Genomic DNA, 22,621 nt, shown 5'->3' with positions numbered 1-22,621 from the left:
AATTTGGGTCCAGCCCACCCATTAGGGGTGAAAGCATGGTGTCCTAAATGGTGTGGGCACAGCGAGATTGAACGGCTGACTGCATTTGGTTTACGTCACACTTTCCATTTGTCCAAAGGCAATTTTACGACCATTTTTGACCGGCTTGTCGAGCGCTAAATTTTATAAAACGGGTATCAATGAGAAGCTGCCGCAGTACTGATTATTAAAATATAAATTATATTCTGCTCATGGAACTGGAACCCCCAAAATCGACCACGATATTTGCATTGTGATCGAGTTGAACATTGTGACGCAACAAACTGTCTGGCTATTTCTGAGCTGCATAGTCTCGTTTTGCCAGACAGTTTTGTTGCGTCAATGTTTTTAAACAAGCTAACCTTCCCAGGACTCTTCCATGCGAGTTGGTAACATTAAAGCCACGTGAAGTGACAAAAGTCCTCCGAAAATATATCGGTAGACTGAAGGAGAAATGATAGTCGGGGTACTTAATAGAATGTGTTGAGTTGAGAGACAACACAGGAAACTCCTGGAAAAGGATCGGGAAGAAAATTCTTTCCGCGATGAGATCGATGGCACTGATGGCGAAGTGATCTCTTTTCATGATGCATGGAAGCCGGTTCGGCCCTCCAAAGATTTTGAAGCTCTCAAAACCTTTTGTGGATGACTGGCAACATTCTTTACCTCAACGGCTACTGTTGAAGCCGATATTTCCCAGATTCGCTGGGCGAGAAATGAATTTAGGAGAAACTTAGCTGGCCTGAGTTTGGAAGCATTGTTACAGTGCAAACGAGTTAAGTCCATAGCCGTAACAATCAGCTGTTGAGCGTGTTTGTTAAGCTTTTCTTCCTTTATTTTTTTGCTTATTGGCACCGATTCCGATGGATACTGCACATTTTGTGGTTTCGTTTGATATTATTAACCTATGAAATCGTTAGGTTTTTTCTTCTTCTTATTGTTTGTTGGCACTGATTATACGTGGATGCTGCACATTTTGTGCTGTCTTTTGACAAACTAGCCCGAATAAAGCGTTTTTGTGACTAATTCGCGGCTGAAACCATCTATTTAGAGGACGATGCCAAAACTGCCAAAAATAAAAATCGAAAAATGCCAAAAATAAGTTATTTTTGGCAGTTTTGGCATATGCCAAAAATAACACGGCCTGGGTAATGGCCGACGCCAAAATGCCCATTTTTATAAATCATGCGTATTTCTTCTTAGGGTAGGATTACCCAATAATCAAGAAATACGGCAACAATAAAACACGCGCAGCGCGAAAATTTATTTATAAAGTTGCATAAATTTCCAAAAATATACTCCATAATTGATGTTAATTCACGAAATAATTTTAGGCCCCCTTCGAGCTCACCCCCTCCCCATTGGGGTGTTTGGGGTCCGGCAGTTACGGTACTGCATACAGCATATCCTCTGTTGGGTATCGCTACCAGTAAAACTGCACTCTAGCCACTGCAAAATCTACAACATGAAGTAGGCTACTCTGTATCATAGCTAGTGCCCCAAACGAGCCTGGTTGTCCATCCAACAAGTCGCTGCTGAAGAGATTCGGTGTCCTGAACATAAAAGATATGCAGTAACTAGAAATCGCCAAGGTTATGTATCAGTTCCACTACGGTCATTGCCCCAAATATTTCAATGACTTTTTTACCTCGGAATCAAAAGAGCACGAGTACGACACACGCACGTCCACGTCGTCCATTATGACCGGCCAAAAATATCATAGCTCTATCAAATATGCCGGACCTAGCGTGGGGAACAGTATCCCACTGGCTATTCGACAGCGGATCACGACCTGACATATCGATCTCTCCTTCCGTGACATACTACATTCTTCATTTTTGTCGCTTGCTTTTATACATTATCTTCTTATACCTTTCACTCAGTGTACATGCCTCCTCTTTATATCGCCTAAGTCAAGGTGGGTGTCTGATTTCAAACACTACTCCAAGTCGTTTCGACATCTTTTCATTGTATCGCAATTTTTGTGGTGTATTGAACTGATAAAAAATGCTAATAAACCGAACTGTTCGAGTCCAGTTAACCCCGAGGTATTTCGTATATTCCGAGCTGGAAATAGGTTCACCAGCTATGTTAACGACTTGAGTAAGCAATGGAAAGAGGCGAAAGTCACTCCAACAAAAACTAGTAGTACTTCGCTACCAACCACCTCTGAATAACATAGAGAACATATAATATTCGGCTCAGCAACGACCTCACAAGCGTACGTGTCACATGTACACCACGCGTACTTATTTTCAATCTCGTGATTTGTATTCATTCACGAAAGTGGGCGACCGCAGCGCAGATCTCTTGTCTACGCCTTGTTGTTGACAAGCCGATGACGCTTGGGCTTCGAGGGTGCTGTTGTTGTTGTGAGCTAGGAAGGAATGAGCAAGTATAGTTGACTGATACTTGAATTGCGTATTACAATTAACCTGCACTATATTGTTTTGCATGCAGATTTAGCCGTGATTCATAAATTAAGATAACTGCTTTAGGTTAGGTTTATTACGCACGTAAGTCCTGATTACATCACCGAAACACTGGAATATCAAGATTTCAGGACACTTCGATCCATAGCATCAAAGAGATTCTTGTATATTATTTGACTTGTGGCATAAATTACCTCACGAAGATGGCATCCAGAAAGAAAGTCCTTCTCAAAGTCATTATTCTTGGCGACAGTGGAGTCGGAAAAACGTCCCTGATGAATCAATATGTGAACCACAAGTTCAGCAACCAGTATAAAGCCACAATTGGAGCGGACTTCTTAACCAAAGAAGTTATGGTCGATGATCGTTTGGTAACCATGCAAATTTGGGATACTGCCGGCCAAGAAAGGTTCCAATCGCTCGGTGTTGCGTTTTACCGTGGCGCAGACTGTTGCGTGCTGGTTTACGATGTAACCGCCCCGAGCAGTTTCAAGACCCTTGACAGTTGGAGGGATGAGTTTTTGATACAAGCATCGCCGCGGGATCCTGGAAATTTCCCTTTTGTTGTAATCGGAAATAAAATAGACTGCGAAAACCGCGCCGTTTCACATAAGCGCGCGCAAGGCTGGTGTAACAGCAAGAATGACATTCCATATTTTGAGTGCTCCGCGAAAGAGAATATCCATGTCGAGCAAGCGTTTCAGACCGTAGCGAAGCAAGCTCTCTTACAGGAATCTGAAGTTGATTTATACCAATCGGATTTCCCCGATCGAATCAACCTGGGGGGTAACGCCGAAGCTAAGAAGGAGTCCGATTGTGCTTGCTAAATTTGCTCAACACGTCGAGTGTTCGACAACATTGTTTGAATGCTACCATCTTTTGAAATCCATGTGGAATAATTTGCTCTCCTCCCCAAAAAATGTATTTGTTTCCTGAAACTCTTTCATTGAAAAGTTAAATTTTGTCATGGTCTAAGTCTTCGTTCTTTACGTTATGTCTAATACGTATATTGCTGATATTCGTGAGTGCAACAATATTCGCTTCTTTTGAAATCGAAGTTACCTTGTCAAGTGTAAGTAAACCCACATTATGGCAATATGATTGATTATGAGTATTACCATAACAACATTACAGCAAAACCGGTAAAATTGAATTCATTTCAATACAATCCTGAAAATTGAGGCTATACTATGCTTGTTGGTATAGCGTGGAGCTGTGGAGCCATGTCTATGTTTATGTGTTATTTCATTGATATGTATTGAGTTTTATATTACTCATATTTTGAGAGTTCTTCTCATCTCCAGTGGCGGGATAAGACTCAGTGTGTTGTATTAGCTGTATTCTTGCATGAATTCTGCTGGTGCCGCTTGTACTGATCTGTTGATTTCTTGTATCTCGCCTGTAATATAAAACATAGATTCACCTGTAGTCATGGATAGTGGTAAGGTTGTGTGGGCACCGCACCCAGTGCACGGATATGTCGTTGGTAAGATTACAGACATTGGGAATGATACCATCACGGTACAGCCTTTCGCCCAAGGATCAAAGGTAAATGCGACTTCCTTGAAAATTTGATTTCAGATTTGTTATTTATATCATAATATCATGTCTCGAATTAATGTTAAAATTTGTAACCCGTCATGCGATCACCATGTTTATTGTTATACAAGCGATTTAATTGATTATTACTTATATTAAGTGTCGGTGCATGGTAGTCTTGAATTGTGATAGGAGTTCTAATTGGTTTTGTAGAAAGTGTGGGTACTGTGAGTAGCATGAACAATTCATCTTGCGCATTAACGCTGCAGATACTGCTATATAACTGTTACTTGCAACACCGCATTGGCATTTTAATGGCTTAGTGTCATGTTGACATCAGACTAGCATTGTTTCCTACCAACTACAATCATTTAAACTCTATATACAATGCTTGGTTAATGAGAATATTTCCTATTTCACCAAAATTATATGAAGAACATTGTTTTCAGGCGATCTCTGCTCCATACCGTCAAGTCTTCCCATCCGAGCCGGATAACCAGAAGGAAATGGATGACAATTGTTCGCTGATGTACTTGAATGAAGCGACATTGCTGCATAATCTCCGTGTGCGATATAAAAAGAATAAAGTCTATGTAAGTGTTTTATCAGCCATTCATACATTATTATGTTCTTCTTTCATGCTCATGAGATTATGTCATAGTTCTTTGCAGTCTGATTCATTTTTTTCTTTCTGGCTTACACTGCCATTCTGATGTTCAACGTGTTTGCTCTGCCAGGATTTATTTCAACAGTTAGCAATCATTTTCAGTGTATAGTACACCTTACAGTGTAGACTTTCATTGTCGTTCAAGATAGGCTTATCTTAATTAAAAACTGAGTTTCAGCCTTTGGACACAATCTTGCACAGTAAGAACATATTGCATCACGGAGTAGGCTATTTTACGGCAATATACTCTTGCTAATGACTGACGTGGAGTCCTTTGAAGGGCAGATACCACATATTTGGAATAATAGCTTAATTTATGTGGCATGCGCATATATTTGATATATCATTGGGGCAATGTATGTTTGTCATTGAAAATTATTTCGAATTAAGTATTTGAAGTAAATGTTACTGTCTCAAGATTTTCAATCAATGAATCAATACCGTGAACCGGGGTAACTTTGGACAATTTTCAACAATTCCGCTTTGTAACCTGGAAATGCTAGGGTGTAGGGGAGGCAAGTTTTGTGTTTTTTAGGGGTCATGGAGCAAAGATTAGAATTAACTAATCCAAAATCTTCATATTCATAAATAAGTACGTTATTTTTTTAAATTATCCGTGTCCAAAGTTACCCAGGCATGTGGGGTAACTTTGGACACTGTAGCTTTTTGTATGTCTTTACACTCTATTGTTTATGAAACCTTGTAAATGAGGCTTATTTGGTAAGAGTCGATGATAGCACTAGCTAAAACTGAAACAAAATATTATACTTCTGGCTTATTGCATGATTTTCACATTATCCCCCTCCCCCCCCCCCCCCAAAAAAAACATTAGGTAGTTTATGAAGGCTAATGCCCCCTTATTCATCGCTTATCTCAATTTTCCGTCATGTCTTCACCAATGGGGACATATTAATAACACATGGTGATAAGGGGGTATCCCACTGGCCGTTTCAGCAATCGACAGCAAACATAAGCATGTTACCGTGATTTATTGCCGATTTCAAATATTTTACTGTTCTTTAAAAGATACAATTTTCCTTTCCTATAATGGATATATTTGACGTTATTTACGGTATCCCATATTCAGTTGGCACATCTTTTAGGGTATGTGATAAGTTTTTAAAGTAGCTTACACCAGATTACAATCTCTCGGCTTATCGCCTACCCATTTTTTCATATTTTGGCAAACTCTCAATTTATTAACCTTCTCCATTCCATTTTAAATAGCCATCAGGCCGGTCATAGCGAATATAGTTGATGATACACTTTGACACAGATGAAGCTGCCACTTTCCAGAGCTCCAAATATCACATTTTTCACTGTCCAAAGTTACCCCGTTCCGATAACATTTGACGGGGTAACTTTGGACATCAGATTTTCTTGTATGTATTGATCTAAGGGTGAGCCCACTGAGATTTTTAGCATGGATTAAGACTACTTAAAGGTATCTGCTGCCAAGTTTTGAATCTATGAATCACAAGCTATCTATGTTTGGCTGTAAGAAGTTTAATGATCATCAAGTTTGATGAAATTGACCCCCGCCATTAAACTATCAATGTCGGGTCAAGTTTATCTGGTAGTGAAATGAATCCACCTTTTATTGAGACCACTTGTGGTACTCTTGCCTCATGAAAAAGAATTGAACATCCAGCGGCAACCCTTTTCCATCAATAACCATTTAAATCTTTTACTGCTTAGTGTCCAAAGTTACCCTCAAGTCCAAAGCTACCCCGGTTTACGGTAGTCTATGGAGTTTATTCATCTTGATCATTGTGGGGCCGAGCTTTTGCATTTGTCAAAACATGCCTGAAGGAATTTCACTATTAAGTAGCCCATCTATATTTTGTAGGCCCAATAAATATGCTATTTATTGACAGTGGCAAAAAGAAGGGTATTCAATAATTACTTGTTTTTTGATGATAAATTTTGAAAGTGTGTGGCAGATGAACTGGTTTGTATACAGTATTAGAACAGCTACTTATCTCTTATGATATCATGTGGTACAGCTGTAGGTATTCCTTTGACATATTGGATCAATATGGAATGGCTTACCTCTTAGCCACTTGTCACTCTTCATTGCTTGCAAGTAGTCCACAAGTCAAAATTTTTTAAGTCCTGCCAATAAATTCCCAATAAACCAAATATTACTGGATGATATAAAGCTCAAAAGCTGCATGTAATAATGTACTTGAACTACTTCATTAGATTAGGCTGCTTATAATTTTGTGAGGCGCCCGAATTAAGGTTTTAGTGCTTTCTAGTACCCGGTCTATTCATGTGTAAATTATGACATGCAATTACTCACAGAGTCAATCTTAAGATTCTGTATCTTTATATTTACCCGAGCGCAAATCACTGAATTTTTAGACCTATGTCGCAAACATACTCATCGCAGTCAATCCCTACAAGGATTTGAAGAACATGTACGACACTGCCGCTATCAAATCATATCAGGGAAAGTCTCTGGGTGTCATGCCTCCTCATTGCTACGCAATAGGTCAGTTACAATCCTAATTTATCATCATATTGTATTGTGTTACGACTTTTGTCACATTTTTATACCATGAAATAACTAGAGTCTATCCATATTAGAAAAAAAACTGAAACTTTTCGATTTGACAATTTACCGGGCTGATCTTAAGCAACTGTATTGAAATTACAAACTTTGGATAGCCTACCTGTACCAAAACTACAGATTGTATCGCTAAATATCTTGTCACAAATATGAAGACACAAATGATGAAAGTAAACAGATCACTTCAGCGCAATGCAGGATTTATAGTTTGTACAAGAGCCCGTCATTTTTAAGAATCTATTTTCCAAACAACTGATGTTTTGACTCTTTACTGGTAGCAGAAAATACTTGTCAGACACCTGTCTAAGGGAAAAACTGCGTGACATCCACCCCAGTTTTCACTGTTATTTTGACTCAAGACATTAATTTTCTTTGTTTCATTGAGATATGATTGGGTTATCATATCAGCGTCTCAACCCCTATAACAATTGCAAGCTACATTTTTTTTCGAGTTGCCATGGTCAGTGGAGATGAAATCGTTGTTAACTACATCCATAAGTTTGCATTGTATTCGCATCTGTTCAAAGCTGTAGAAATTGGGATCAGTTCATATGTATAGAAACTAGATAGGGCCGCATTTTGCAGTCACCGTAAAGTGTGTCAATAACAGGAGCTTTGCTTCGCCAGGCACAGACCCGGCATGCTTCCGTAACTGTTAATTATTGATCCCATTGGCTGCTGGCTTGTTAATACCAATGTAGGCTAAGCCCAGCTATTTATATGTGATGTCACTTGTGGCAGTGTATTGACGTTTTTCAATCTGTTCGACAACGTCTGCATATCTAGAAACCTTCACCTTACACAATCTTCAAAAAACTTTTGAATCTTGTGAAGCTGTGATTGACCTAAGAAACCTGATTACAGTTACGATCACATATGGTACGAATCAACCAAGGCATTGTGATATTGTGAATTATACCAAGACTTGGTGTCAAAAGTCACTTTCTATTGGAGTGATTCACTTCCATAATGCTAGCATGACAAGAATTAGCGTCATCAGTTTGAAGGAGTCTCTAAATCTTTTGATCACTGACGTCACAGATCATGTTATGTAGACTATGTTGGGCTGTGGTCTGTTTTCCAGTAAAGTGTAATGTCATATGTCATACTACATTGCCTTAGCCTTTTCACATCCTGATCTTATTGATCGAAATGGCAATATTTGTCTATCCATGGCATGGTATGTGGCAATTATTAGACTATATAGTCCATTAGAAGAAATGGTAGAATTTAATGAGTTTCATCAAGTATTGAAGCTACAGGGTGCATTGAATCTGTAAAACTAGTCAATATATCATTTATGGTTATAAAAGCTTGACCTTGACACTTTGTTACATTTCATTTCCGATCAGTAGTGCTTTCAATAATAAATGTCCTGAAAGCTTTACAGAATGACTTGCATACTTGATGGCATTGACACCTCTGGCCTATTGTACCGTACTAGAATATTAACTGTCATTTGTAGGTCTTATAAGTGACGTCTGGCAAAACAAGTGCAAGCTATAGGCGGAATAGGCCTACCGAGCCAACTACAAGCCAGGGGTGTTCTATTTGCATTTATAAATGACCATGTACAATGTAGCGTACATTGAAACTCAATTCCAATTTCTGTCTCATTATCTACAATGCGGTAGCGACCCATCTCTCAAGTCAAAAGTTTATCATAAGGCTTGACTGGACAAAGAACATGTGGTCAATTCTTCAGCGGATTTAGCCTACAGCCAATCAGTGATATCTTACGCTTACATTGGTCTTGGTCTTTATTCAGCCGATAAAGCTTACCGGGACATGAAAGTGAATAAACTGTCGCAATCGATGATCGTATCAGGCGAGAGTGGAGCTGGTAAAACCGAAAACACAAAATTTGTCCTCAAATATCTCGCCGATTGCTACGGAAGCGGAGAAAATATCGATAAAAGAATCGTACAAGGTAATTCTCAATTATATGGTATATTCAAGCTTTTGTTGTACAGTGTAGGATATTAGGCTGTGGGTTTGCTCTATCATTGAATGAACACGAATCAATGTCATTGAGTGTGAGGTTGTATTATCAGTAAACGATGTAACAATGATCTGCCTTTGAAAGCCATTCTGATGTAAAAACCTGTTGAATTGGTACTAGAAAATATGTCAAAGGTTAGGCTAAACACTATCTAGACTTAGATAAGGTTTTGTTAAATAGCCTACTGGAAAGTAAGGTTATTAAGTTTTTAATGGTTTTCAACAATTAAAACTGTCCCATCATGCCAAGTTTGAGGGGAGTAGGATACCTCGATAAAACTATCTAATTGCAGTCGTGGACATTGTATGTGTATCCCCGTGTAATTGGTATGGTATTGACATGTGAATGGAAGACAATTATTGCTTGCTCTTGTGCTGCATTAAACGTGTATAATGCTTGTTGAAGTGACGCAGTTAGGTATTTCTGTTGGGCTGGTGCGAAGTAGGATTCCTGTCACATTATGCTTAAAATTTTGTAATTTGGAAATTGAATATCAGAAATAAATCCACCAGATGATTGACGGCTTTGTACATTTTATATTGATGGCTGAAGAGTTGAAGGTTCATTTTTGTGAACTAGCCTATAATTTCTACTGTCCCAGTTCTTCCAATTCCATAGCATCGTAGCATCATAAATCATAACGGTTGATTTAGGGTTAGGCTACCTGTGTCAAAATACCGTCATAATGATGTTGACAGGTGTGTTAAAGTGGATCAATACGGAAAATGCATCATAATTAAAATTTGTTTGAAGTGACCTCTTGAATTTCAACCAGTTTCTTCCCTTCACCATAGTTCTACGTTATTCCATCACTATTCATAAGGCATCTGGCCTAAGTCGCTGCCTTCTCTTAGGGCAGTATTTTTGATTTGCTTACGTTTGAGGCATTGATACAAGCTTGCAAAGACTTTTATCATGCCCCTTGTATGTTGTTTCCTATGACTTTCTCTATTTTTGTTTTCCCTGGGTTTGGCAACTCCCATAATTGCCTACATGACTCCATCACATGTAAAACTGAAAAACAAACATCTGCACAAGTTAAGTAGACTGGTCACACGCCACAGGTAAGGTAACATGAAAAAATGTTTCTCATAAACAATAATTGCGTGAAATTTGATCTTGAAGTAAGCATACTGGTAATACTGTTGACTAATCTTTGTTACTGATTTGAAACACAAACTTATAGTTCAACTGTTTAGGCATATTTCAGCCTTACAGAATGATATTATCTAAATGGCTGATATGTATTGCTTTATTCAATGTGACAATGTCACTTATTTGTAATTATTAAAATTATTTGAATTCAGTAGTAGGCCGACCTGTGTAATTAATGACTTGTATAGTCTTATATTTCAATGATGAGGGGTGATGTGCTTTGCTAAGGGATATGATGGCTACATCTGCTAAGGTGATCACATCATTCATCATATCTTAGCTTGGTTCATAACATGGACATGCTATTTTTGGCCCTATGCTTCAGAGTCTTAATGACATTTGTGCTTCAACAGCGTAGTAATTTTACTGTTTGACAGTGTGACCGGGAAAAGGTTAGGCTGTGTAATTCATACATCATACAGGGGGTGTTTTTCACTTGCCTGAGCAGGAATGGTTAATGCTGACAGTGCAGTATGTTGTACCGTCTTCAGCTTCAGCAATACTCGATTTGAAGTATGTTGCAATATCATCCCGATTCCTTTCCAGATACCGATTGAAGCAGCCTTATCACTTACTGGCAGTGTCCCCAATAGGTATATCGGTGTTGCTGCATGCTATCATATTTCTGAGAAATTTCAAAGTTACTGCATGGCTAAGTTCGCATGGCCTCATTAAAGTGTATTTATTTGCATTGGGAATATATTCGAGAGAGTTTGCTGACTTCGTTCTAACTGGATTGTTATTTTCAATGGTTCAATTTACCAACAAAGGACTTTGTTAACAATGTTATTTTCTTGGCTTTGTTTTTTCAGCTCCTGTCTTTGGCTCATATTATATCTGGATAACTTGTTGTTTGATACATTAGTTGAAATGTTTGAATGTTTGATTGACCCAACTTGCGTATGTAATCTAATGAATGTGTTTTTTTGCAAGTCGTTATCTTAATTTTATTGGCTAGTTATACCACAGTGGAATAAGATAATATCCACAGCTGTCAACTGCACTGCGTAAACTGGTATTACAAGTTAAAAGTGGCTGCTGTATTAGGGGGACTGGAAAGTGATGTGCAAACTACTGTCACATACAGCTCTTTTTCGTGATGGACGTGATAGGTATGATGGGAATCATCATTTTCAAAAGTCACAAGTGTTTGCTGGCATCTTGCCTTTCTAACATCTGCTTTCTAACACATATTAGCCTAGCTGTTCAATTATCAGTTTGATTTCATCAGGAGTTTCAATATAGAGCCTTCTACTGTGTTGCAGTCCCATCATAAGTTGGAAGTACCACAATCTGCATCAGCCTGTGAAGTCAGTTGATATGATTGTTTTGGCAGCATTCTAGTCTCACAGTATCTGCATAGTATGCAATTTTAAGATGAGACTATTTAACCAATTCCATGCTTTTAGCTCAACACACCATGGCATGTGATGGAGATGACTATTTTGAGAAACTTTTCATTAGATATGATGACATAAGCGGGAGGAATCAGCAGAAATCCTATGACTTAATTAAGGTCCCATATTTATTAAGGCTTAGCTGCAAATGCATCACTGTTAATCTGATTCCGCAGGGCGGACTATGGAAATGTGGATGTGCTTTCATTACAGCGAAGTTGAAACAGTTACTACTATACGATACCTCAAGTTTTCCTTCTTACTTGCATATTGCCTTCCTGTATGAGTTCACTCTTTGTAAGCTCATTATTGTCATGATATTGGAATCATGTCAATATCAGTGACAAATTGTTGAAAGTGGGTTTTATTGGTACAATTATGGTCGAATATTCCCTTGGGTTTCATGACTGTATTTGTGAATTGATTGATTCTTTGGATCCATATTCATTATTCAATACCTGGAAGGTGTTGTTTGAAATATAAAAATATTGTTAGCTCAACCTATAGAAACCGAAGGGATTTTGCTGATGTTGCTATTAATTTTATGCTTAGACTTCATGATTGAATCAGTGTGTATTGAAGAATACGCTATATTTACATTTCCATCCCAAATATAGAAATAGTGATCGAGTTTTATGCCATGTGATTAGATCACTATATTGAATATCGTGAATCATAAGTATATCAAAATGAAGTCCAGCTACTCATTGTTGCAAATTATGGTTTTGGTTATGCTTGTCAGTTAATTAAAAACACCATTTATCTCTCATTCTCACAACAGTAATAATATTAGTTCCCGATATATTGGGTCAAGTCTATCCAACATTGTGCAAATTAATAGTGGATTGTTTTGTAGCTTCACCCAAACCTGGTACATTTTGTTCAGTGGTATGTTCAAAAATACACGATATGCAGCATTAAAGCGTCAAACATAGACTTGAGTATGATAGGAATAAGACGTTATGTATGTTTTTGTGGCATATATACCGACCCATGTTACGTTGTTACATATACACACGATCTGTGCATATGCGTACCATGAGTTCATGATGTGCGTATGCAGCTGGACAAAGAAGGTGCAGAAATACCCTTGTAAAGCTTTTTGGTAGTGTCTATGAGTTTCACCTAACACTGTCATGTCACGAAACCAATCATCACGCCATGTCTATATTGCTGTAATCCACCAATTGTGTCAAATCATCCTAAGATAAAACATGCAGATATGATAGATTTCCGCACCGAGAGCCCACCGTCTTTACCTTCAGTATTTAAGCTACGATTCTAACATGAGGCTGCATTATTACAGGCGTTGGCTTTGTTTACTGCTGTTCTTATTACCATTATAGGCTCATTCCTTTTATGTTTTTCTGCAAATCAAAAGGAATATCAAGGAATCCAACTTACACCATTCTTTTTTATCATAGTACTTCACTGGACCGAAAAGTGACATGTTTATTATTTTTTGTGGATGATTTGATAATGCAGTGCATCCTATGTTCACATTTTGCAGGGTAAAAATCTGTTAACCCCCCTTCTGCTCACATATGCAACTGAATCATGTTACTAACTGTTTGAAATCTGGCTTTCTTCGTTTTGTCAAACCAGTAACAGCCAACCTTTGATGAAGGCTATTGTTCTGTTTCCAATTGTTACAGCTGTAAGTTTTGTATGCGATCTGTTATGGTGTATTATCAAACAGTAATTTATTTATGTGCTATGATCAGGAGTTGAGACGTCTGGTGTTACTCTCGGTTGAATGAGAAACGTTGTAAACTTCAACTGCAGCAGCAGTGTTGGGATCAAGTCACTACCTTCGAGTCACGAGTCATCTCGAGTCATTGCACATTTTGACTCGAGTCAAGTCAAGTCAAGTCAATCGATTTGCGAAGGTGACTCGAGTCAAGTCAAGTCACTCGATTTTTGGAGGTGACTCGAGTCAAGTCAAGTCGAGTCACGAGTCAAGTCACAATTCAAGTCAAATTGTTTTTTCGTAGCATGAGTGATGATTCAAAGTCATTACATTCGGCTAGCTGTGTGAAAGACAGATTGAGTAATCCTTTATATTGAATCAAATACGAATATGAAGTTGAATAATAAATATACATGCGAAAAGGCCATGTGTAGCACACGCACACGTAGAACCGAGGGATATCAAGAACTAGATATCCCTGGTAGAACGGCTAATAGAAAACGTGAGCCAAAATAGAAGATCGAATACGAATACTACCCAGCTACACATCCGTGAGAATATAAACGCATAAACTATATTCGTTCTATTCAAGCCATACAAAAGGGTTGGTTAAGGTGAGCAGTGAGCACTGCGCAATGTAAGCACTGAGCCGTCTAAGCAACAGAGATACGTTGCTATTAGATTAATCTACTGCTTGTACATCAACGTATAAGCTGTGATCATTTCGTTTGCGGTCAATTTATTGGTGATGTAATAATGGAGGATCAGTGAATCGTACAATCAGTGAATGACTGGTTGCTCTCACAAGTCACACCGGCGTATCTCGAACAATCCGAGCATAAACAAGATACAGGTATTTATTTGACATCGTTAACTTGATGAGTTGAAATTGACTCGTAAATTTTGCTCCGAGTCACGAGTCAATCCGCATTTCTGAAGCGCCGAGTCAAGTCAAGTCAAGTCATGCGAAAAAGTTGACTCGAGTCAAGTCATGACTCGAGTCATCCCAACACTGTGCAGCAGGAGTGCTAATTTCCGAGATCGAAATCACTTCTAGGCGAAATTTATACAGAATGTTCAGTATATGTAAATTACTGCGAATTGGATAGATTAAAGAAGTATTTTAGAAGAAATGAAATGTTCTGAAATTTTATAAAAACACATCTTTTGTACAAAATCGGAATGTCACATAATCTATTGCTGCAAATATGGTATTTTTACAATATGTTTCACTGTTACGTTTAAAACAATTCCACCCACTGGGTTTCATGAATTCGGTTTTGAGTAAGTGTCACAAATTTGTGCTCAAAATAAGCAATATATTGGTTTCGAAAGATCTAGCGTAGAAGCTAGCTAAAACAAAGCTAGCAGAGTATTTGAGTATGCAAAAATCAGATGCATTTCGTCATTGACCGGCCTCTGACTATCATATTGTTGCGGGTTTTCCTTGTTTTCTATTAACTGCATCGCATGCGGTACGCTCACACTGTGGAATCCTGACTCAATCGTAAACATGATTTAACGAAGGATACTTTGTTTTAGCTAATCCGTTACTGGAGGCTTTCGGAAACGCAAAAACGGTCCGGAATAACAACAGCAGCAGGTTCGGCAAATTTGTGGAAATTCATTTCAACCAAAAAGTATGCTTCGAACATGTCGTTGTGATGATGCGCCTCGTTACAATGCTTGAATTGCGTGCTTAGAACAAGGTTGTGGGCGGTTTCGTGTCTCACTATCTGCTCGAGAAGTCTCGTATCGTAGTGCAGAACGCAAAGGAGAGAAACTACCATGTCTTCTATCGGTTATGCTGTGGTGCTCCGGACAGCGTGAAGAAGGATTTGCATCTGATGTCGCCCGATAAGTTTAGAGTAAGTTTTCAACGTTCAACGTACCTAGTCATATCCATAGTCCACTTGCTTAGGTATCACAGAGGTCGTTCTAGCGCAGTGGTTCCCAACGTGGGCGATATCGCCCCCCAGGGGGCGATTTGGCGGTCCAGGGGGCGAAAATGACGAAGGGGACGATAGGGGGGCAAAAATGGACAAAGGGGGCGACAGGGGGCGAAATTAGCCAAGGGGGCGATAGGGGGGCGATGACGCGCCAAAACGGCTGACCTTTATTTTTTTTTTTTTTAGTCATCCATCTAGCAATGCGTAGAGAAAAACGTTATTTTGAGCTCTGAGCGCAAAAAAATGACCTTTTTTTTTTTTAGTCAACCCGCCGGTGATTACAGTTTGTATGCCCATTTTTCGGTACACAAAATCTGTGGGGCGATGATCGGTGTTAAGCTTGAAAAGAGGGCGATGGTTCGAAAAAGGTTGGGAACCACTGTTCTAGCGTATGCAATATGCATGGAACATCATAAAATATTTTACACTTTTCCTAAAATCTTAAATCCTCTCTTTCAATGTAACTGCCATAGATATGATGAACTTACGGTATTTAACCTCTCTATAGTCTTCCAATACCAAAGTTAGGCTCTGATGGGCTTTCTGAATCTGACACGGGCAAATGCAACCATATTAATTGTGGTCGGCAGATGGCGCAGAATTACTTTTCCGACGTCATATTGCATTTTTGTCTCAAGTGCTCGTTCATATCCTGGAAAACCTTTAACCTATATCAGATGGAGCAGTCTACCTGATTCACAGTTATAAGTATGAATTTGCATCACTTTCACAAATGTGACGCTTCTACTGTGACCGGACCTGGTGGCATTGCAAGTTATGCTCCAAGGTTGAGTTGAACTCCGAAATATCTGAACTTAATGCTCATACAGTGTTGGATCAGCATGATTTGTCTAATCCATTCTGTATGCTATTATTGTATTGTATTGTATGCATTAATGTTAGGCAACGGCATTTACACAGTAATAACTACATAGTATTGTTTTGCACTGTCCGATTTTTTTACAACCGGGAAATATCATCCAATCACAACTAGCATCGTTTGATCGAAGGTGATGTTTAAAAATGTCTGCTAATGAGACAGCTTGCGTTATGTCATGTGAACGAACACAGACCGCTTTTCATGTCATCATTATGTTACCTGCGGGAGTGCCTATCTTAGATGCTCGGCATGTTTGTCAATATTTGACCAACGGCAGATGAGATTATGTCACTGTCGCCCATGAAAATTACGGTGGTATCCATTTTTTCAGTATCTGTCCCAAGGCTGCACTCAGTATTTCCTATCGAAATCGAGTTCTTCGAAAGTTGAGAAGTCGAGGCTGACGCCTGAGGTATGCCATTGTGGATGCGCCTAAAAACGCCGCGATTCTACTTGTGATTTCGATTCTAGCATCAGAAAAAGGGAAGTCTCAACGATCCCTTGCTTGACGACTATGCCGATTACGGCAGAATGGAAAGCTCGATGAAGGACATCGGATTGTCGCAGACGGAGATACTGCAGCTCTTTCAAGTTGTAGCCGGCGTGCTGCATCTCGGAAACATCAAATTTGAGGACAGTGGGGGCTCTTCAGGTATTGTAATGAGCAAGTCGTTTTATTATCGTTGGCTTGTTGTACTTGTCCTTCTACCTATCAGAGGTGGTCCAAGTAGAAGAAGAAGTAGGATACTGGCTTCCAAAACATGTCGAAACTACCGTACATCAAGTGGAAGCAGTACTTGGAAGTGTGAAAAGGACTTGACCCTCAAGAAATTAGTTTCATCTGTAGAATTGTTCGATGATATGTGTCAGGGTTGTAACCAAGTCACAAGGTCCCGAGTCACAAGTCAATCTCACTTTTATACTTTTGCCTGGAGTCAAGTCGAGTCATTATCAATTCACCTCCTAGTCAAGTCCAAGTCAGTAAGTAGAGGGTCGAGTCTGAGTCATAGTGTTGTGACCCGAGTCCAAGTCATTGCGTTCACTGTTCAGTTTTGAGTTCAATCCTGTTCACCCCACTTTTCAACTATGCTCGGGTGGTATCGAATGGCTCACATTCGTAATATCGTAATTTTCAGTCCTAGCAGTTCCTGGCCCTATTTTCCAAGTATCAAAACTGATAAACTGATAGTATTGGTTTATGGTGAAACTCCCTACCATGTGTTGATAGTATTGAGACATCTCTGTCACAGTGAACAGCATGTACAATTGTACATTGTACACATTTGCACTATATTGTGGACTCTATAAGGAAGTCACCAAAACTTGTCCGTTTTTACAACAGGGATATCTCGTTTTCTTGATTATATACACGCTACGTTGCCCTGCTCATATCTAAATTCTGAATTCAACTATATATTACTTGTGGGTTTTGCATCGCATTGAGGTTGTGTTTTACAGTTCTGAAAAGTGAAGCAAAATTTTTTGGAAAAACCCGCCGGTGCCAGCGGGTTAATGTGTGCTTGATGGTAAACATCAATCTCAATACAAAGAGGTGTACTTTCAATTTTATCTGCCATGTTTTACATACTGTTCAATCAGACGAGGTTCGGACAAATGATGCATTCAAACTTAAGTAGCCAGAATTAGGTCGCCTCATTATGTGAAGGCTAGTACTGTAATGTCTTGTCCTTGTGGTAAAACGCATTACCGACCTGAATGAGATGTATAAATTGGGGCTTTTTATTCCTAGGTGGCTGCATGACTTCAGACAGTAGCGAAGAATCGATTAAAGTCACCGCCAAACTGCTGGGTCTCGATTGCAATGATTTGACCGAGGCATTGACCACGCGATCCATGACTTCTGCAGGGGAAGCTAACTCAATCAAGTGAGATTATGCAAATTTCAGCTATGTTGCCATTATAGTGAACGCGAAGTGAAGGTTAATGTTAGCGACGCAAACTAACCTCAATCCAGAGGCCATGGAAGTGAGGGCGTGAATTTGTACTCCAATATAAGAAGGAGCAATGACTTCCAAAATAAGTCAAACAACCTCGAGTAGAATTGTGAAACACAGGATTGAAAAGTATTGAAAAGTAGATTGACAACGAAGATTAAGAGGAGATGTCACAAGCTTTGTAAATTTAAAAGGTGCATCCCCCGAGGCAGAATCATCGATACCTTTAAGTACAAGTGCAATTTCAAAACTATCTGTGGTCACTGTGATACAGCGGCCGATTGTTATGATGATTTACCTCGTTATGACGATGTGGATCTATCCGAAAACTGAGTAGGCCAAAACAGCTACCGTACTAAAGTTGAAATGGAAGCGGCGCAATACCAAAATCCTTCCGTAAGTATTGCCAGCGAACTAAACACACTAGAGATGCTTGAGTATTCCATAAAAGTAGATTACCAAGTTGCTGACATCCTCGCTACGAACCTGTCGGACTATGCTGATATCTGTCAAAAATGGCACACCGGCCCCATTACAACTCGGGCTGAAGAGATCCATACATTTTGTCGAATAGCACATCCATCCGCATTACTCGGGATTCTTTCCTTCTCTCATAACATCGACTATGGTAGATATCTTACTCAGGTGAAAAAGTCCAAAACGGCTAAAAACTATATTTGGTTCCGTACAAGGCTAATTAGACAGTTATGATTCGAGCTATCTTTGAAGTGTAAAAATTATACACTTGACTCCACATAACGGGAAAGCAAGATGTAATGTGTCCTTTGCTTTTAGGGTGCCACTAAAGGAAGATCAAGCGTCAAGCGCGAGAGAGGCCCTCGCCAAGTCCATATACTCACATCTTTTTGACCGTATCGTGCACAGAATCAATCAGTGCTTTCCGTTTCAATCGTCGCAATGCTACATTGGAGTCTTGGACATTGCTGGCTTTGGTAATATATCTACTGTTTGCGTATTGACAGTGTCGTATTTTTTAATAGTTCGAACTTTGTTAAATGTCCATTCAGACATCAATCAATCAATCAATCAATCAATGGCCTTGTGGTGGAATGGTGGGCAAGTCACGATGTAGTTTGAGAATGATCTCATGTTTAGTTCAAATTCTCTGACGTTGACTTGCTATGAGTAAAATAATAACAGATGTTATAGAATCGCTGATGACATCATATCCTATCTGTATGAAGGTTCTTATCCTGCACATACCTGGTTTGAGCGCAAAAGCTTCCGTGTCTGATAGCAGACCAGTCCTCCGTGTCTATGATACTAATACCCGAATGTGGTCAAACTAGTCAGAGTTGTTACTCGACATAAATTTATAGTTAACTAGCTTTTAAAAGTCAATTTGCCTTTCAAAATTGGAAGATGTATAGGCTATTCCTGAGTAATAGACACTGATTAAAGCCGTGACAAGTAGGTGTACTTTTCAAAATAAATATTCACTTAATGTAGATATTATATCAGTTTTTATGAAAATTTGAATCGCACATAATGCAAGCTCGTTAGAACCACTATCTACTTTGCAAAATTCAAACTAAACTGTTACAAGGCAGAAGTTTTGCCCAAAAGACTGTAAAAGTGCAACTGGAAGTAGTCAATGTAAGCAAAAAACAGAATAAGTAAGCAAAATGCAGTTGAGTACTTTGTTATTGACCATTTCAGCACTTGTGATCATACGTCTTGATAGAGTACTGAAATTTTTGCCGGTTACAAAATTTGATGATAATTTGTCCGCTGGAAGATTTGTATTCGATCCCTTGACGCCCGTTTGGAAAATATACTCAGTGCGATCGAAGCAAGCCGTTACGTATTCTCGCAGAGTATTTCGAAGTGAACAGCTTCGAGCAGTTCTGTATCAACTACTGTAACGAGAAGCTGCAACAATTTTTCAACATGAGAGTCCTACACGATGAGCAAGAACTCTATGCCAAAGAGGGATTGGGCGTGCACGGTGTGACGTACAGCGACAATCAAGACTGCATCGGTAAGGCAGAAATGTTAGTAGAATTTAACAAAAATAGGCGATATCATTTGCCTTACCTGGTGGCCAGAGGAAGGGATTTGGGGTTGAAACCCTTCCCATTGCCGATTATCTCTCAAATATTTTGCTACCCATTTGTAATTCACTAATTTGTATGATCTGTGCCGCCAATTAGTGAGAACCGACTGTGCACAGCTGCACGAAATTCCCCGCTGAGGCTGTTATTAGTTTGTATGTGGAAGGGAGTGATTTCCATCTGCTGTGCTCATTGTATCGTCATTGACCTCTTTCCCTTGAGTGCTTTGACTACTATCTCTCCGTGGTTTAGAAACCATGCAGTTAGATTTATGCTGACCAAGGATGGTTATATAATATGGGTTCAAGACTAATGACAAATTCACTAATCAAATCACTAATCACTGTCCCTAATTAGAAGTCCTGGTTGAAATACCTCCCATTTTGATGTCCATGGTAAATGTTGGCTTTATTGTCTTTTATGCGTGACATTACCCATAGCGGCTCAAGGTTATGATTTCAATGAGACTCTGGTAATTTTAACTACCATAGCCAAGCCGCTCAAAATTATGATCTCAGTGGGACTCTGGTAATTCTGATGCCCAGTTAATTCCACAGACTTAATCAGCTTTCTTCAACAATCTCATTAGTCACTTCAGGCTAATCTTTTTGATGGGAGTTTATTCCTCTATGTAGATTACTTGATATTCACTCGAGCATGAGGGAATTTTCAGTTTTCGATTGCTTGTTATTGAATTAGCCAGATGTTAATAGGTGTTTCCTTCTTTAACGCTCGATCATGCACGCGGTGAACGTGTTTCGTTACCCAGGCGATTGCTTTCAGATCTGGTCGAGTCTCCGAAAATCGGCATCCTCGACATTTTGGACGAAGAGAGCAAGCTGCCTCGTCCGTCCGATAGTCACTTTACGGCAGTCGTTCATCAGAAGCACAAGAATCATTTTAGAATATCGGTGCGTGTTTGGAGTGTATCAATTGCATTTTTTCTGCGTAGTCAATGGTAATCTAGGTATAGTGGCCTTGAGCACTTGGATACCATATATATATATATATGTATGTAGCCTACACATGAAAGGAAGCTGACCATCGTTCAAAACACACCACATAGTCAAGTGTAGTATACTTCATATCAAATAATTGAAATTTATCTGAAGGCTCAAAGGCATAATTGGGCACAGATCTTTGATTTTTTAATGTGAAATATCAACGAGAAGAGGGAGCATACATATGTTGATTACTATTTTGCTTTTCAGATACCTCGCAAATCGCCACTGGTAATCCATCGTAGCTACAGAGACGAAGAGGGTTTTTTGATCAGACACTTTGCTGGTGCTGTCTGCTACCAAACTGTAAGTGCGTTTTGTACCCTAATCAATTGAGTATTATTGCGCTTTGATATGAGTTTTTAGATTTAGGATGGCCTTTGTCTCTTGCAATCGTGCAATGAATCTGTAATCAGATCAGATTATGTGGTGTTTTTCATCAGTAAGCTAATTTTTATGGGGAAACAGTTTTCAACCATGACTAGGACTTATGTAACTTATTTACGATGAGGTGTCGCATTTTTTACACTTGTTCCAGGCTCGCTTCGTTGAGAAAAACAATGACGCCCTCCACAACTCTCTGGAGACCTTGATTTCGAGCAGCAAAGACGAGTTTGTGAGGAGTTTATTTCCTTTGGACAAGGTCCAGGCCACGAAGGGCAAGCTGTCGTTTGTAAGCGTCGGGAATAAGTTCAAGGTATTTTTCACGACTCGTTTATTTCTTCTATTCTTTTTCCTTTCGGAAATGTTTGGCAAAATACATGGATGTCGTTGTCTTTTTATAGTTTTATCTCAAATTCCAGTACTCCAGTGCAGGTTCTGAAAATATGAAAACTGAATGTCTTGAGACTGATCGGTCATAACTTCTTAAATGTATTGAATTAAGTGCAAATTTGCTAATTTACTTGCTATGTGACTGAAACGGCTTCAGTAACAACCCTTCCGGAAAGTATTTTCACAAAAACATTATCCCGAATCAGTGAATTTTATTCTTTGTCACAAACCTGATGATCCTGAAATTTGCCATGAAAATCAATCTGTCGATTATGACCAGCGAATATTTTACATAGCATTGTTTTTTTGTCAATATGCAATTATTCCCAAATCAAGTGAATCATATTTTTTGTTTTCACAAGCAGAGGTTCCAGAAATTTGACTTGATAACGGCGTGTTAATCACAATCCTTTTATTTTTTCCATAGAAACGGTATTTTATGGACTGGCATTTATTTTTTAATTGGTCATGTCATATTTTTCGTCAGAAAAGCCTTAATAAAGGGTGTGTCA

General features: G+C 39.0%; 2 protein-coding genes and 1 long non-coding RNA gene across 4 annotated transcripts in view; 2 read left to right on the top strand and 1 right to left on the bottom strand.

Moving 5' to 3' along the window:
- The first annotated feature begins 2,446 nt into the window (after positions 1–2,446).
- On the top strand, positions 2,447–3,868 carry LOC145452119 (ras-related protein Rab-7a-like). The gene has a single exon (XM_080330334.1). It carries the CDS (start codon positions 2,654–2,656, stop codon positions 3,275–3,277), a length of 624 nt encoding a protein of 207 aa, XP_080186460.1. The 5' UTR covers positions 2,447–2,653; the 3' UTR covers positions 3,278–3,868.
- LOC145452109 (unconventional myosin-VI-like) overlaps positions 3,863–22,621 on the top strand; it is a 32,471-nt gene continuing 13,712 nt past the window's right edge. Inside the window, exons 1-14 of one of the 2 annotated variants that reach the window (XM_080330324.1) lie at positions 3,863–3,998; positions 4,439–4,582; positions 7,024–7,153; positions 9,000–9,161; positions 15,018–15,115; positions 15,179–15,343; positions 16,636–16,716; positions 16,776–16,956; positions 18,055–18,190; positions 19,055–19,212; positions 20,097–20,261; positions 21,118–21,245; positions 21,546–21,641; positions 21,874–22,032. In XM_080330324.1, coding sequence (XP_080186450.1) covers positions 3,882–3,998; positions 4,439–4,582; positions 7,024–7,153; positions 9,000–9,161; positions 15,018–15,115; positions 15,179–15,343; positions 16,636–16,716; positions 16,776–16,956; positions 18,055–18,190; positions 19,055–19,212; positions 20,097–20,261; positions 21,118–21,245; positions 21,546–21,641; positions 21,874–22,032 — 1,920 coding nt within the window. In that variant the 5' untranslated portion in view covers positions 3,863–3,881. Of the gene's footprint in view, positions 3,999–4,438; positions 4,583–7,023; positions 7,154–8,999; positions 9,162–9,588; positions 10,982–15,017; positions 15,116–15,178; positions 15,344–16,635; positions 16,717–16,775; positions 16,957–18,054; positions 18,191–19,054; positions 19,213–20,096; positions 20,262–21,117; positions 21,246–21,545; positions 21,642–21,873; positions 22,033–22,621 lie in introns of those variants that run through there. The other variant, XM_080330325.1, reaches the window with a different exon arrangement.
- LOC145452121 (uncharacterized) lies at positions 6,042–6,502 on the bottom strand. Its single transcript, XR_013919205.1, has 2 exons — positions 6,368–6,502; positions 6,042–6,276 (listed from the first exon to the last, which is right to left on the bottom strand). It is a non-coding gene; the product is annotated as an uncharacterized LOC145452121 (long non-coding RNA).

Source organism: Botryllus schlosseri, chromosome 12, assembly GCF_051294905.1.
Source record: "Botryllus schlosseri isolate E-star chromosome 12, Bs_hap1, whole genome shotgun sequence".
Lineage (NCBI taxonomy): Eukaryota > Metazoa > Chordata > Ascidiacea > Stolidobranchia > Styelidae > Botryllus > Botryllus schlosseri.
The sequence above is the reverse complement of the archived record's forward strand: the minus strand, read 5'-3'. Positions and strand labels throughout refer to the sequence as shown.